General features: G+C 50.7%; 1 protein-coding gene across 1 annotated transcript in view; it reads right to left on the reverse strand.

Moving 5' to 3' along the window:
* Nucleotides 1-1,548: 1,548 nt before the first annotated feature.
* The window catches only part of HS6ST2 (heparan sulfate 6-O-sulfotransferase 2), a 140,214-nt gene continuing 126,941 nt past the window's right edge, over nt 1,549-14,821 (reverse strand). Inside the window, exon 2 of the mRNA XM_026082728.1 lies at nt 1,549-3,256. Within this exon, the coding sequence (XP_025938513.1) occupies nt 2,554-3,256 (703 nt within the window). The 3' untranslated portion in view covers nt 1,549-2,553. The remainder of the gene's footprint in view (nt 3,257-14,821) is intronic.

Raw genomic sequence — 14,821 nt, forward strand, 5'->3', positions numbered from 1 at the left:
GTACAGCAGGACGCGCTGGACATTGGTTGCTAGACCAGCGTCTTCCAGGGCAGCTCTGGAGCAAGAATGGTGGCTAGCAGAGCAAAGGAAAAAAATACATACACGCACACGCACCGGAGCAGTCTCGTAGAGCTGCAGGGCACTGGCAGCAATCTTGGCAACCAGCAGAAACCACAGCTTGCTTTTCAGAGAAGGACTGCTCAGAAAAGCAGGCAAAACCTTTACAGGAACTCCTGGAGCAGAGGGAGCGCGAGGGGCCCTGCCCGAGGAGGCTGCAGTTTAAACGCACCTCAGAGAAACCATCACTTCAAACTCACGCGCTTGCCATCAGCAGCTGTTTCATTCATGTCAAAACCATCCTCCATCCGTAGCTGCACAATTCCCGATGCCTGCTGCCAGGGAAAGGAATAACCGCATAAAAATCAGAAGACTGTAGTTAAATTTTATTTATCGGTTCTATTGTTAAATTACACAATCAAAGTCAGTGGATCGGCTTGTAAATCTACACAATAAGACAGCGTCTACAGTGGAAATCAGTAGAATTGATATGACTGCGACAAAACGGTATCCTTATATTCATACATCCCCTATATACAATAAACAGTATACACAAGGAAAATGCAACTAGTCTCTGTAAACCATGCACACCACAGCATAAAAACAAAACGCACCTTCTGCAACAGGCCCTCCAGCCGGCTCACAGTTAAGTCCTGTTTACAGCAGTGCCTTTCAGTTTTAAGAGCGAATTATTTTCCCCCCGTAAAACCCCCCAAAAAACAACGGAGACATCGTATTGGCAACTGCAGTTCTCGCTTTTTAAAAAAAAATCGCTGTACGTGAAGTTATTCTCCTTTCCACGTTGCTAACGCGGGGGATCGGTTTGCTGCGGTTTCGCTTTCCGTTCGCCCCCGGCAGGATCGCTGCCCGCGCGGGTCGCGATATGACGTCAGGCGTAACGCAACTTTCAGGTAACTTAGGCATGGAGCCGTGAAGACGCACGTTTTTAAAGCCTTCTTCCTCGTTTTATGCCCCCCCTGCCGCCTTCGTGTGTATAATATTACAGGCAAAAAGGAAATAGTGCAAGTGAGCCTTGTAAGCGTCGCGTGTGCCACCGGGGCCGAGGTCGCTGCGGGCTACAGCAAAACTCCTCGCCTTGCCGAATTCGTAACCGAAGCCTTGCAGAGGTTTTTTGCATAGAGATTTAAGCGCCCCCCCTCGCACCCCCTGCCCCGTCGCCCCTCGTCGCCGGGCCGGGGCGGCAGCTCCGCTCCGCTGCGCTCCACGCGCACGGCTCCAGCGATCCCCGCTCCGGAGCTGCCTCCCCTTTCCCCCTCTCAACTCTCACCTGCTCTATAACTATGGCTATGTTAATCGCTTCCGTCGTTTTTAAATCGCCGCTAATCTGTCAGCGCTAAGAAGGGCTCGAGAGCGTAGCAAAAGAGCCCTATTTTTGTATTGTGTAGTACAGATTTACTGGAAGTAAATCATAATTCAAGTGTAAATCTACTTCTCCTTCAATTGAGTAATTCTCTTCATAATATTGCTGGGATTAGAGAGCTTTATGACTTTTTAAAGACACTATACAAATATCCGCAACAAATTTCATCATCTAGTTTATATTACCAATTATTAAGGATTGATAAATTCAGCATTACGCATTCTAATGGGTAAGAAAGATGTAAAATCAGATACTGTTACAGGAGTATAATTTGGAAAAGGCTTTATGAAACATGAAGATGTGCTGTAACTTTTCCAGAATGGTTAAAATTATACTGCCCTGAAAAGTTCTGGAAATAGCTTCTTTAACATTGGCATTCAGTTCAGAAAAGTATGCGTGTTTTTTTTTTTTAATATGAGATAGACCAAGCTTAAAACTCTAAACAGCAGTAGGTAGAAAAAGTTTAAAATTTTAAATATTTATATAACTAAACAAATTACTTCTATTCCTTTTAAAAGCCAATATTATACATAAAACTAGTCGATATTTTTTCTAGACCTTTATTTTTCCCTTCATTGTCCATTCCGTTAACTTGGTAAATATCATAAGCAGTTGGTGCCCTCTGAAAACACATTACTAAAATAAAATTAAGACAAAATCAAAGGGAAAAGGTTTTGCGCATATACTGTATTGTGAGAGTATGTTAAATGCTCATTATTAGGAAATGAGTTTACTTCCCAGATAGATTTCAGCAGAGCATCATAAACATTTTCCAGCATCCCATTTTGTACTTGTAACTAATTTAAGGATTTTTTTTTTTTAATAAACGTCCAAGCAACCATTTCCGATGAGCCAACTTGGCTCCTGTATTTCATAAATAATCCAACCAACCTAAAAAGGACAATTTAATTACACACTAAGATTAAGTGTTCCACGTACAGTACAACATTTACTGCAAAGGCAACTGCAAAGGCAACATTTTGACCTCTTTTTGCTCCAAATATTTCAGAAGCATGATTTGTTTGGACTACTCTGCCGTCTCGGATTCGCGCGTTGGGTTGGGGCTTGCTTTGCTCTCGGTGTTCGGCGAGTCTCCGGGGAGCTTTCAGGCCCCACTATCGCCGCCACCGCTCCACGTTCCCTAGGTAGTCAGTGGTGGAGCTGTTCTCGCCCTGCTCTTTCAGGTGCGCCTGCTTGGCCCGCAGGATCTTGCGCTGCTCCTGGCGTTTCCGCCGCGCTTCCTGGTGCTCCTTCTGCCGCATGTACTGGTACCTTTGCAAAAAAAGGTCTTTTGCATAATCGTACAATTCCATGTCTAAAAAATTGAGGGCCTCAATGCGCTGCTGAGTCTGCTCGTCTATCTCCACGCTGGAGGCCCTTGTGCTATTGTACTGTGTGAATGGCGAGATGAAGTTCATGTTGAAAGTTTTTTCAAAGAGATACTGAGTCTTCCTTTGAAATTCGGTAAGGCCGAAGAAAGCCATACGTTTCAGGTTCTCCTTTGCACTGTCCAGCAGAACCTTATTTCTTTGCTCCTCCGGCATGACGGACAGGTTGTAGCATCCCACCAGGCTGAGGTCGGAGAGCATGCGGACCTGGCGGTTATTGGCGAGGTTGTAAGGGCAATCCATGAACTCCTTCAGGGAGCAGCCCGACCAGTCGTCCCCCGTGTAGCAGCTGGGTAGCTCCTCGGTGGTGGGAGACCTGCCGTCGCAGACGTGCAGGGACGCTTTCCACGTCGCCCCGCGCTGGACGTGCCGCCATTCGCTCAAGTAGCGGGATACGGGGTCACGCAGGATAGTGATGTAGTAGAAATTCCTGCGATGGGGAGAGAAAGGCAGAGCGTTTAGGCACCTGTGTCCACAGCACAGAGCACGTTAACGTGCAAAATCAATAGAAACTTGGAGACACACTTAAGAGCTTCAGAAACCCTCCTGGGAAGTGCTGCACAGCACGCGTTCACCTGCCCGGGGTGAAGGATGACTGAGCGAGCTCCCCACAGGAGGACATAAGGGAGTTTATCTGCCTGCGCACGTATTTCTCTGCTTACTGAGTTTTGCCTCTATAGGAACCCAAAATTTCCCTTTGTGGTTGGCTGCACACGTGGCAACACACTCCTGCTGGGTGCTTCTACAGATGCTCTCCCATGACCGTGGCAGCGTCACTGAAGCATCTGCCATGGGGGGAGGCCCTAACCCAAGCGAGGCGCTGGACAGGACTTGCTTTTCAGGCGTGCTGGAAAGTGGGAAACGCGACACGAAGAGCAAGTCGTGCCGCCCCAGCACTGCTGCCGAGGGGGAAGGAGAGCCAGAGCGGCCGGCGGTGCACCCCGCGCCTCCAGCACTGCTCCGGCGGCTCCTTTGCCGCGCGACCTGACACGGCGCGGTGTCAAAATCCTCCCAAATCCTCCCCGGCAGCCCCATTCTGCAATCTCAGCCCACACAAGGGAAGGCAAAGGGGCCCCATCAGAAAGGGACACGCTGCATCCGACCAAGAGAGACAACGTTTTACCAAGCTGCAGCTGAGAAAAAGTGAAAAACCACCTTCCGCAAGCAACGAGCTTTCTTGTTCGCGCCTGCCGTGCCCGACGCTGCAGGTCATCCCCACCTCCAAAAATGGCAGCGTGTTGTTCTCCTCCTGAGCAGCTCTAGCTTCAGTGGAGAACGACGCGTTGCGTTTCTTGTACAAAAGAGCTGGACCGACAAGTTTAGGTGGTCTGTAAAACGCTGCTCTTGCTACCTTTCCTGGTGAGCGGTGGCTCTCAGCTGCACAAGCCCTGCAGCAGTGTAACGCCCGGGAGGAACAGACATCTCCTTTCTCGGGCCAGATAAATGGGGTGTTCCCAGAAGCCCCAACCTGCTCGCACTGAAACAAGGATCTCAGAAGAGCCCATGCAAACCCCCTGTTTTGTCCTCCCGCTTTCACCTGACACAGGATTGCAAAGATGAGAGAGAGGAGATAAGCAAGTAACAGGAAATTAAATGTTGTATTACAGTATTTTGCTATAAAAACAAAATTCTGAGCGGAGCACTGGCTTCCGTCCGGCGCAACGGGACAGCAGCACACGCAGCGACCGCATCCGCACCGGCACGATGCTGCAGCGATGCACCAGAACCGCGACGGGGGGTTTAGCAACAGCGAGCGCCTTCACCGCACGGTGGGCGCCAGGGCTTCACCACCTCGCAGCGGATGCATCACTGCCCGGCCCCGGGACACGCTGCCGATGCTGGAAACATCCTGGGAGCTCGCAAGGGCAGCAGGGGAGGAGCAGCCGCGGGTTGCGACGGGACGGGACGGGGCGGCAGGCGGCCTCCTCGGCTCCTACCCGCACGCCGCAGCCCTTTCGTGCGCCTGCCGCAGAGCGCGAGGACTCGGGAGCCGAGCTCTGAATTCGGGACGAATCGGAGGGTGCCTGGGCTGCAGCCGGCGTCCGCAGCTGCGTATTCGACGGCTGGTGCGTTCCACTTTGGACGCTGATGCGCTGCATTTCTCTTTCCTCTCCAGGGTGTTAGCTTGGACTGAGGCACCCAAACGAATTGGCTGCTCCAGCCGATCCCTCTGCACACAACGATACGCCGTAAGGACGCCAGCTGGAAAGCCGGCGAACTAAACTTTGTATAAAGCATTAAGAGATCACTCCGCGTTACGCATTAATACCCACTGTCAAACACCGTCTCCCACAGTCAGCAGCCCGAATCCATAAACACGTCCAACCCCAGAGCTCTTCACGCATCCTTTAACATTACTGAGTCCTCACCAACGATATCGGAGATACTCTATCAGAATAATAGCGAGCTGCTTAAGTAAACGGAATTAAACTAGCTAAATAGCAAACTTTCCTGCTCTGGACCCCACTGCTCCAGGACGAGGCCACAGAGGAGCGTGTGCCGGGAGCCCCGAGCCGGCGTCCCTGTGGGCAGCCCCCCTCCGGCTGCGATCCCCATTTCCCATGGTCATCACGGGTGCCGCCTAACGAGGAGATGGGATATTCATTTGCTTTCCGCGGGACAAAGAGCAGCCCAGCCTTTGTTCCCTGCCGGCTCCTTCGGAAGAAAAGCCACTAGATGTCATCGTTTTACAGAGAATTGTCTCGGGGTGGACTTGATAGGGAACCAAAGGCACGGGAAGCCTCCAGCAGCAGTGCCGGGGAAAGCAAACCTGGAGGTGCACCATCGCTCTTCTCATTTAGAGCATCCAGCCGCATAAATAGGTAAGTAAATAGAAAGTAAAATAAACTCGCAAAACCAAAAGAAGGCAAGGAGCCCAGGAAAGGATTGGTGGCAGGGCACGGTGGCGCTTCGCTCACCCTGGGGCTGCTGAAACTGTTGGGTGCCCAAGGGCTTCAACCGCAACCTCGACGCAGCTTCGGTCAGCCAAAGCCGCCCGCTCGCAGGCATAGGAAGAGTTTCCCTCTCCCTCGGCGATTAGTTTACCCGCAGGTCCCTGGCCACGCTGGAGAAGGCAATGTGCCCATGGGCTCTCCACATGCACTGCCACCCCAACCGGCCACTCCGCGAGCAGGCACGGACCCAGTCCCGCGGGCAGGTTTGGCGCGGCAAGGACCAAGCGTGGCCGGGCCGCTCTCCGCGCTGGGCAGCGCTTCGGCACGGCTGGGAGCGGAGCTGGGCACGGAGGTGCTGCCGGCTGACGGAAAAGGCCGACCAAACCGTACACTCTAAGGTCATCACAGCAATCGATGGGAAGTTAATGCAAGAGGGGAAACAAATCCTGAGGCAAGATCGATACAGCGAGCGTTTTATCATAGCTCAAATCCTTCAGCCTTTTCCCTTTGTGCTCTTAGGTCACAGGCGGTGACAAAGAGCCACACTTGGCTGCTATTGTAAAAACAAAAGAATGAATAAAACTTGTATGTTGGTGGAAGAAACTGTCTCACAATGGATCACCGTCGTCCCTGGTGCCAATCTGGGCAGATGTCTCCATCAGCGCCTCTCATGGGAAAATGCCGCAGGCGAGGGAAATTAGGTAAAAGATGCCAAATAAAACTGCTCATCTGACTCTGTGCTGAGCGTGGAAGCGCCTGGGCTCCCACCAGGACACCCTGCTCCGGAAACCAAGCGATCTGCAGGCGCCTGCTTATGGGATGCCCCACACAGGTCCCATATCCCACCTGACCTCAGCACGGCTTCCCACAGCCAGGTCGTTTCTTCCCCACATGCATCCTACTTTCAAGACGTGACTTACAGAAAGCCACTTTGTCAGCTGCTGGGCCCCAGGTCAGCTTTTTTTTGTTTTGTTTTGTTTTTTCCCTGCATTTCTCCCCATCCTTAGTTTCCATGTTAAAATTCAACTGAAAAAGACAACATCCCTTTGGGGAACACCAGCTTTTGGGTTAGCCCCAAGTCACTTTTATCCAAGAGAGAAATCACGGCAGCTCCAGGAAAGCAGCCATGCTGTGGAGTGTTTATCTGAACTGAGCTTCGAGAAGTCACAAAAGCTTTAATGCATCGTCAGGGCAGAGCCGTGCCAGAGACGGACTTGGCCATCGCTGCTTCAAACTGTCTTGTGCTGTAACTGGGAGGAAAACTCAAAGCTTTGCAATTATTTTTAGCTCTGTACGTAACAGCTTGTTCCTTCTGCTATATTGACAAGGGGGTGTTGAGCTCTTACCCGTTCCTTGAAGCTTGTGCTGCAGAGCCCGAGACAACATGTTTGCAGGTAGAGCACAAACCTCACTGCGGTGCCTCCCTCCAACTTAAAGAAAAGGGCTTCACTCATCAGAAATACAGGTTTTATAATAAGGTTTAACTGGATGCCTATGAAGCAGAGAACAAAAGGTGCTTGCAGGCAACCCAAGAAGTAGGTTGACCCTGGAGCCAGGAGGAATCAGAGATGGCGTGACAGTCATTTGCTCTTGATATCTCCCCGCGCACAGCCATTCCCTTGAGGACAGCAGGGACAGCACAGTCTCATGATGTTGAGTTTGCTCCCTGTGCTACATCAACTGCTCTGTTTATCACATCACCTCAAGGTTAAAGCGAGATCGTTTTCGGGAGCAGTGAATTATTTGCACACGATCCATTACTGCAGAGGAGCTCAGAAAAGGTCAGAGGCTCGCTCCAGATAAACGCCCACCTAACTGCTTGAACCGTCTTCAGGGGCGCGAAAGCTGGGCTGGGGGGGACGCGGCGCAGCAGGTCCCCCATGACACAGCTCTGCAGCCGTGCCACCGACTCTGGATTTGCATGCGACCCCGACACGGACCGCTTTTCTGTGCTACTTTATGACAGTGAAAAAAAATACAGCAGCGAAACCAGCCCCCATGCTGACTAAACCAGGACACGAGCTTTCCGGGTGCTTTGACGCTTCTAGCTGTGCATGGGAGGAGGAGAACGGGAAGGCAGCGCAGACGAGCAGCGTGACGCGCTGGGAGCCGGGGACAGAGAAAGGAGGGAGGCGCCGGGCCTCCCCGCGGCCTCGGCCAGGTCAGCCCTCGCCTTGCGCCCAGCCGGCACGTCAGCACCGGCCGCGGCCATCGCAGCGGTGACAGCAAGAGCAGCGCTGTCAGCGCGGGGACGCAGCCTCGGCTGTCCCATTCTCGGCCCGGAAACCCCGAGCAGCCCCATCTCTCTTTCCTGCACATCCCTTTGGGAAAACCGAAAGGAAACTGAAACCTCAAAGACCTCCATGAATCTCTCGGAGGGGTTCAGCGAGGCTTCACCATCTGCTGTCTTTAAAAGCGAATCCTGCGGTCACCTGGTGCAGCCGTGCTGCCCCGTCCCTGCCCGGGCCCAGCGTCGGGGCTGGCTGGGGCTCACCAGGAACGTGGGCCGAGCGGCTCCGACTACGGCACCTGCTTAACCCCAGCGGGAACGGCTCTACGCAACTGCTGCCAGGCTCAGCTTTGGGGGCCGAGCGGCCCTGGTTCCCACGAGGAGCGCGCCGGGGCCGGCTTCGGCTCTGCGCGTCCGAGCCCCTTCAGGCCAACATCCCTGCGGGGGCCACGGCGGCGGAGTATCGATCCGCGGCGGAGGACAGAGGGCTGCCGCGCTGTCTAATTGCTCGGGCGGCAGAGGCAGGCTGGAGGTCAGACGCTGGCGGCTGCCGTGCCTTCGGCCGGGAAACCCGAGCCTGGCTTGATGGAGCTGTGAGCTAAGGAGCTCGAGATGGAAGCTGAAAGCTAAACATCTGCTAAACACCACATCCATTAGCGTAGGGAACGGGGTGGGGGACTGAGTGACCTTTTCCCATTGCTGCTAAGAAACGAGGCTGTAGCAAGAAGGGCTCCACAGGGTACAGAGGGTGAGAGACCGCCAGCTTTTGCACGAGGAGCACCATTAGCTGCAGGAGACCCCAGCCTCCTGTTCGGACCGTGCCAGGGTCCGCAGGGACAGCGAAGCCAGGGAACCACAGCTTCGGCACACACAGCCGGAGAAGCAGGGCTGTGATTTCCAGGGAGCATACCGGGGCAGTCCTATTTTCCCAGCAAAACTAAGGCTGAGTTTTAAACTTGCTCAAGCGCATCAGTTTGTATCTAGGTCAAGCTCATCCAGACGGCAAGCCTGGCTAGGACGGTTTGGACATGCTGATGGGTACATGCAACGAATGGGAGGCAAATTCACACAAGCGTCTCCATTTCTTTGGGTGGAGATGGGGGAGGAAAGAGCCAAAACCTGTTCTGCATATGATACTGACAAAATAAAAACCATACGGTTGACGATTGGGCACCAGAAGCAACGCACCATCAGCCAGAGTTGGCCAACGCCGCAAAGATGGTCAGCCAGCATCCTTCCCACCCTCCCCGTAAATGGCTCGCACCTCTGAATGAAACTCCATGGAGTTAATTCAGAAAAGAGTAGTCACCATATGCATTTTTTTAAAGCTAAGTATATATATTTTTTGAGATGGCAAGTGTTCCTCTCACACAGCTCATCTGATCAGAGGAAGACAACCCTACACGCGGCCCCGGCCCGGCTACGAGCTCCCATCCCTTTCTCCGTCGGTGCTTTGAAAAGCCGCTTCGACACCGGAGCGCAGCTCTGCTGCCTGCATGTTCCTACGCTCCTCTCTCGCCCCGAGCCGTTCACGAAGGATTTCCGCTTGGGATAATTTTATAACAAAGCTGCGGAGAGCAATGGGTCGGAACAGCACCACAGGCCGGCGGCGGACGGCTCTCGCTCTTCGCTCTGCTTTCAGAAATCCTTTCCGCGCGCCAGCGTGACCTAACGCCGCAGCCGCACACGCGGCTCGGGAGCTGCCCGGCCCCTGCCGTCTGCGGCTCTCCACCTTCGGCAGGCGAGGTGGGAGCCCGCCGCGCGCCCAGGGTGCTGCGCTCCCAGGAGGAGAGGTTAATTCCCATCAAGAGGGGCCCACTGAGAATTTGATTTGCTAATCCTGCAAATCACTCCTCCAAGAGAAATACCCCCGCTGCCTTATTTGCTGGCGAGCGGCATCTGTTTGGAGATTGCTCGCTGAGAGAGAAGGAAAACGTTCGTTTAATGGCGTGACTCATCCTCATTCATAACAAACTTTGTCACCTGGGGACATCGTTAAAAGGACGGGGTGGGGGGAACATCCTCATGGCAACCCTTTCCTGAGCCGGTACGCTTGGGAAAACCCCTGCGTTTGGGAAGCTCCAGAAGGGGATTACCTCTTCCCCGCCGCGCGGTGCCCACGCAGGACAGCTTGCAGAGGCTGGGCCAAAATACTTGGCAGGCTCAGCTGCGCGGAGCGGGGAGCCGAGCTTCGCCTCGCCTCGCCTCCAGATTGGTCCCAGATGCTTCGCATCCGTGACTTGGATGACAGCAGCGGCCCCTCCGAAAGCCCTGCGCGGCAGCGCATCCCGGGACGAGCCCGGGGCGCTAGCGGCCGTGCCGGCACCCGCTCCTCTCCCCGGTGCCAAGCGAACAGACCCAGGAGCAGGGCTGGGTCCGGTTTGTTTAGCCCTAAAGCTACGTGATCTCTTCGGTTACTTATTTCGATTACGCTCAGCTTTCAGCTCCATTTCATCCAAAATTCAAAGTACAGCAAAAGCCAGATGTACAACCGCGGACAACTTATTAAAGCAGCAGGTCTTGCAAGCGCCGTGCAAGCCCGTTTCTGCTCGTTTCTCCAATGGACAGCAGCGGGTAACACCACCATCTGCTACAATACTTGGTGGAAACTCAGTTAAGAGCAATAGCATTCACTTTTACAGCTATTTGTGAGGTCAAGTACAACGATTATGGTCAAGAAGGGAAGGCGGAGGAGGAACAAACACAGGTTTCTCTGAAGCTGTTCACAAAACTGCACATTCGTGGACTATATTCCTCCACTCCCGGCCTACGGAAGGCACAGAAGGATCATAACAGGCCTGAGTTCAGAACGAGGGCCTAGAAGAAAAGGAGATAAGTATTTCAGAACTGTGAATTAAAGCCTTTAGCAAATGTAAATTCACATTTCCTCTAGGTTATCATTATGTTTTCACTTCTATTAGCATTCAATGAATCACAGGGATGTTTTGTCTCGCAACACGAACGGTGGGGGTAGGACGCGGCAGCCTACCCGCAGCAAGCGCAGCGGGAGACAAGTGCTGGAGGAACCCATAAAAAGGAGCTGGATTTTGCAAGAACAGCAGTTATACCAGCCCCTCATCGCCCCTGAAATTATCAAATAGGAAAGACTTGCAGAAAAGAAGCGTTTTGGGCACAGAAGGCGGCAGCATTTTAAGATTTTTCAGCCCGAGGTATGCGTTCCTATGCGCAGACGTGGCACACGGGCACAAATATACCGAAAACAGGAAAGGTTTTAGATATAAAAAAACCCGCAGCCTCACACGCAGGCACGCTGCCGGCTACCCTCGCGCACCAGCTAATTGCCCACAGCGTTGCCTGCGCGGGGGAGAGCTGCCCTGCGGATTTGCCGGAGTGGTATTAATTTCATAACCGCCAGTATTATTAAGATCTCTGCAGGATGCCCTTGCGCACAACCAATTCAGCAAGAACAGAAGCATTTTTACGTTTTCGTGGCGGTGGCTAAAAAGAGAAGCCGGGTTCCTTTTTTTTAGGATGAGCAACGAGAAGGGTGACTCCGGCGCTGCGCCCAGCCCCAGACCTGCCGCCTCCCTGCCCGCGGTCCCGCGATCCGGCCCACCCCACCGGCGCGGGAGGCGCCGTGCCCCATCCCCGCGGCATCTCCCGCGGCGGCACCGGCCCGCGGCCGACGTCTCTTCCCCGTTCCCAGCGCGCTCGCGGGAAAGCGCGGCCGGCCTCCCAAACCGAAAAGGCAGGCAAGCCGGGCGACTGCAGAGGAGCCGGTGCGTAACCACAGGATCTTGCTATAAATCAGATATTTACAACAGTATTTGCCCTATCTAAATGCCGTTGCAGGAATTGGTTTCAACTTGTAACTGATATTTCTGCGGCGCAGAAGATAGAGGTTTGCAAAGCCTACACTCCATAAGCAGTGGTTTACAGAGAGGGAATAGTGGCAGTTTTTCATTTTCCAGAGTCCACTCACCCTTCCAAGAATCTTAATGCCTCATTGATTCATAATACAGTACATAAAGATTTCATTTTTCCTGCACACAGTGATATATTATGGAGGCAATCTATTTTGCCACTGAAAAGTTTGCTTAGTAGAAAAATTTGGAGTTTTGACATTCAGGAAATTACAGTCATCTGTAAAGCACGATTGATACGCCAAGGCTAACATTTTCATTGCATTTATGGAGCCAAAATAACTATGCTAAAATATTTATTATATTCTAAAAAAATCCAGAGTCTTGTTTGTAAAAAGCATATATTTAGTGTAAAAAAAGGAAAAAAAGCCTTATCCGTATATTCAGACACATTTTAGCTAGGTCTTAAATGTGCTTAGCCACGTACTTTCTGACCAGATGAAGATACATTAATCATTATTAATAATTTAATAAAATCAATACTTCAGAAAGTTTCCGGTTGGCCCTTAGTTTTCAAGGCAAAGGCACGCGGCTGAACGTACCGCCACGCTGAGGATGGCAAAAGCACGAACGGAGGGCGTTCGCCTGGGACTGACCCAGCTCCTCCCGCTGCCCAACAGCCGCCCCAACGGTACACGTTAACTGCAGTCGCTGCATATGAAAAAAGGATTATCGAAGCCGGTGCCCTTTTCTTGCAAGTTCTGTTATTAATAAGGTCTTGAAACAAGATGGGGTAGAGGGCTCCGACCTCAGTTTGACACATAGATTTGTCTTTTTTATGATTTGTATGAATGTGTATTTATAAGTAGTGATTTATCCTATTTCTCAACCACTCGTTATGATTTCCTAGCCACTGTTTAAATCTCAATAACCCCCACAACTCCTTAGTATATAAAAATACGTACTATTCAACATCCCTGCCCCAACATTGGAGAAATCCTGGAGCTTTCAAGAAGAAGATCATACACATTAGCCCTAAGAACTCTACACGTTCCACAATGGGGAATTAACTCGGGAGAGGTATTTATAAAATCATTTGTTACTATATCAGAGCTAAATCAATTCTCTTCAATAATACATAAAAGAAGAAGGTTTGGTTCATGGGAGAAAATGTAAGGCTGATGATAATTCCTTCACAAGCCATTTGCAGATAATCTCCCATTTGCCAGTTAACATAGCTCACGATAGCTTACAAGAGAGTATTTTTAAAAGCTAAAGCAAGGATACATAGTGCATAAAAAAGGCACATATATGCAACTTATATTTAACTCACTATAATTTTTGGACACACAGAAATCCAAGGAAGCTCTTTTACAGGCTTCTAAAATTTCTAAAATTCTGTCAAAGGCAGGCAGCTACTGAAAATGTCTTTGGAATGTAATTAATGAACTGATACTAATATATTCTCAGCCTACTGCTGAAAGAGGGACAGAGGAATGGACAACGTATTTACAGCTGCAACTTGCTACAATTTTCATTTCAGCTTTCATTGATTTCATTTAGCACCATGAGACTGCATAATGAAGAAATCTGTATCAATTGAAAATACCAAGTGTGCTCTTGCCCCACTAGGGCACTTCAGTAATATCATGTAATGGAAGGGGATTCTCATTTAATTGAATTGGAAATGAAACACATATTAGCTAAGAAAACTTAATCAGTGCAATAATATTAAAATAGGCCACTCAGACAAACTATACTGATTAAGTCACTTGCAAACATTTCTGTAATCATCACTGAGACTTGTGGCGTTAATGATTTAAACTCACTTTTCTACTCCAGGGAACAAAACTGTAATTTCACAGTAGACAATTAGAATATTTTAAACCCTCTCTCATACATTATAATGCAGTCTCATAGTAAAACACAGGAAGGACATATCCTGCAAGGATATCTCCAGAGCCTTGACTTATGAGGAAGCCTGCACAGATGCCGGCGTGTCATCAAAATGTTTGATTTAAGCATGGAGACAGCCCAGAAAGTGTTTCACTTGCTGGTGAGCCCTTCTGAAGTCCTCACGGCAGCTCCTTCGCAGGCTTCATCTTTAATCTTGACTAGTCGCTGATATCACACACCAATGCACCGTAAAGCTGTGAGCTTTAAATATCTCCCAGCAGACCAGGATTTTAAAAATCTCACTCATACACAGTTCACATAAATGGATTTAAAATTTTCATGGAATAGCAGAGTGCATTTCTAATAAAATGCTGTAGATGTATTTGTTGTGCCAAAGCTCAGCTGGGAGGGGTTTTATTTCAACTAAACAAGCAAGACTTTCCAAACAATACATGAGAAGAACATCCCATTTGCCATGTACGCTAGTTCCACCACTTAGCCAAAGCATATTTTACTTAGTCTGAATTTTATCGAGTTAGAACAATGCCCTTAAAAAGGCACATTCATGGAAAACACCACTTTTGCCTTCTATACAAACCTGAACCAAGACAGGGATGGGATGGCCAGGGCAGGCAGTGCGCTCGCAGGAGCACCTTCTCCACAGTCCAAGCGCACAACTTGCCTGGGAACCACAGGCTGAGCTGGCAAACCTGATCGAATGCCTTCCTGGTGGCTGGTGAAAGCACGTTCAGCACAGATATCAGCTAGGAGAAATGGAGAGCTTACGGATTTCAGATGTCTCCTAGATTGTTAATTAATCCCTAGCATCAAGAGGCTCAAAATCCTATTTTAGGACAGCCAAAACCAATTTCAGCTTTGGCATCTTTTCAATGCACAAAGCAAACTTCAGCCAAATCCTGATCTGCCCTGAGGTCACTGCAAGGGGGAGGCACCAAGCCGGGCAAGGCAAGAGGAGGACCAGCTGCAGGGATGACGACTTGCATCGCTGAGCAAAAAGCATGCAGTTCAGCTGTCCACAAGCACCATGGTTTTCTTTGCCTTTTGCTCTGGCTCTCTCATGATGAAGACAATATGAGGATGGGCCAAAACCTGACCTTTCTGTGAGCAGCCTCCTGCTGTGCTCCACAAGC

The sequence above is a fragment of the Apteryx rowi genome, unplaced genomic scaffold (assembly GCF_003343035.1).
Source record: "Apteryx rowi isolate R43461 unplaced genomic scaffold, aptRow1 scaffold_59, whole genome shotgun sequence".
Taxonomy (NCBI): Eukaryota; Metazoa; Chordata; class Aves; order Apterygiformes; family Apterygidae; genus Apteryx; species Apteryx rowi.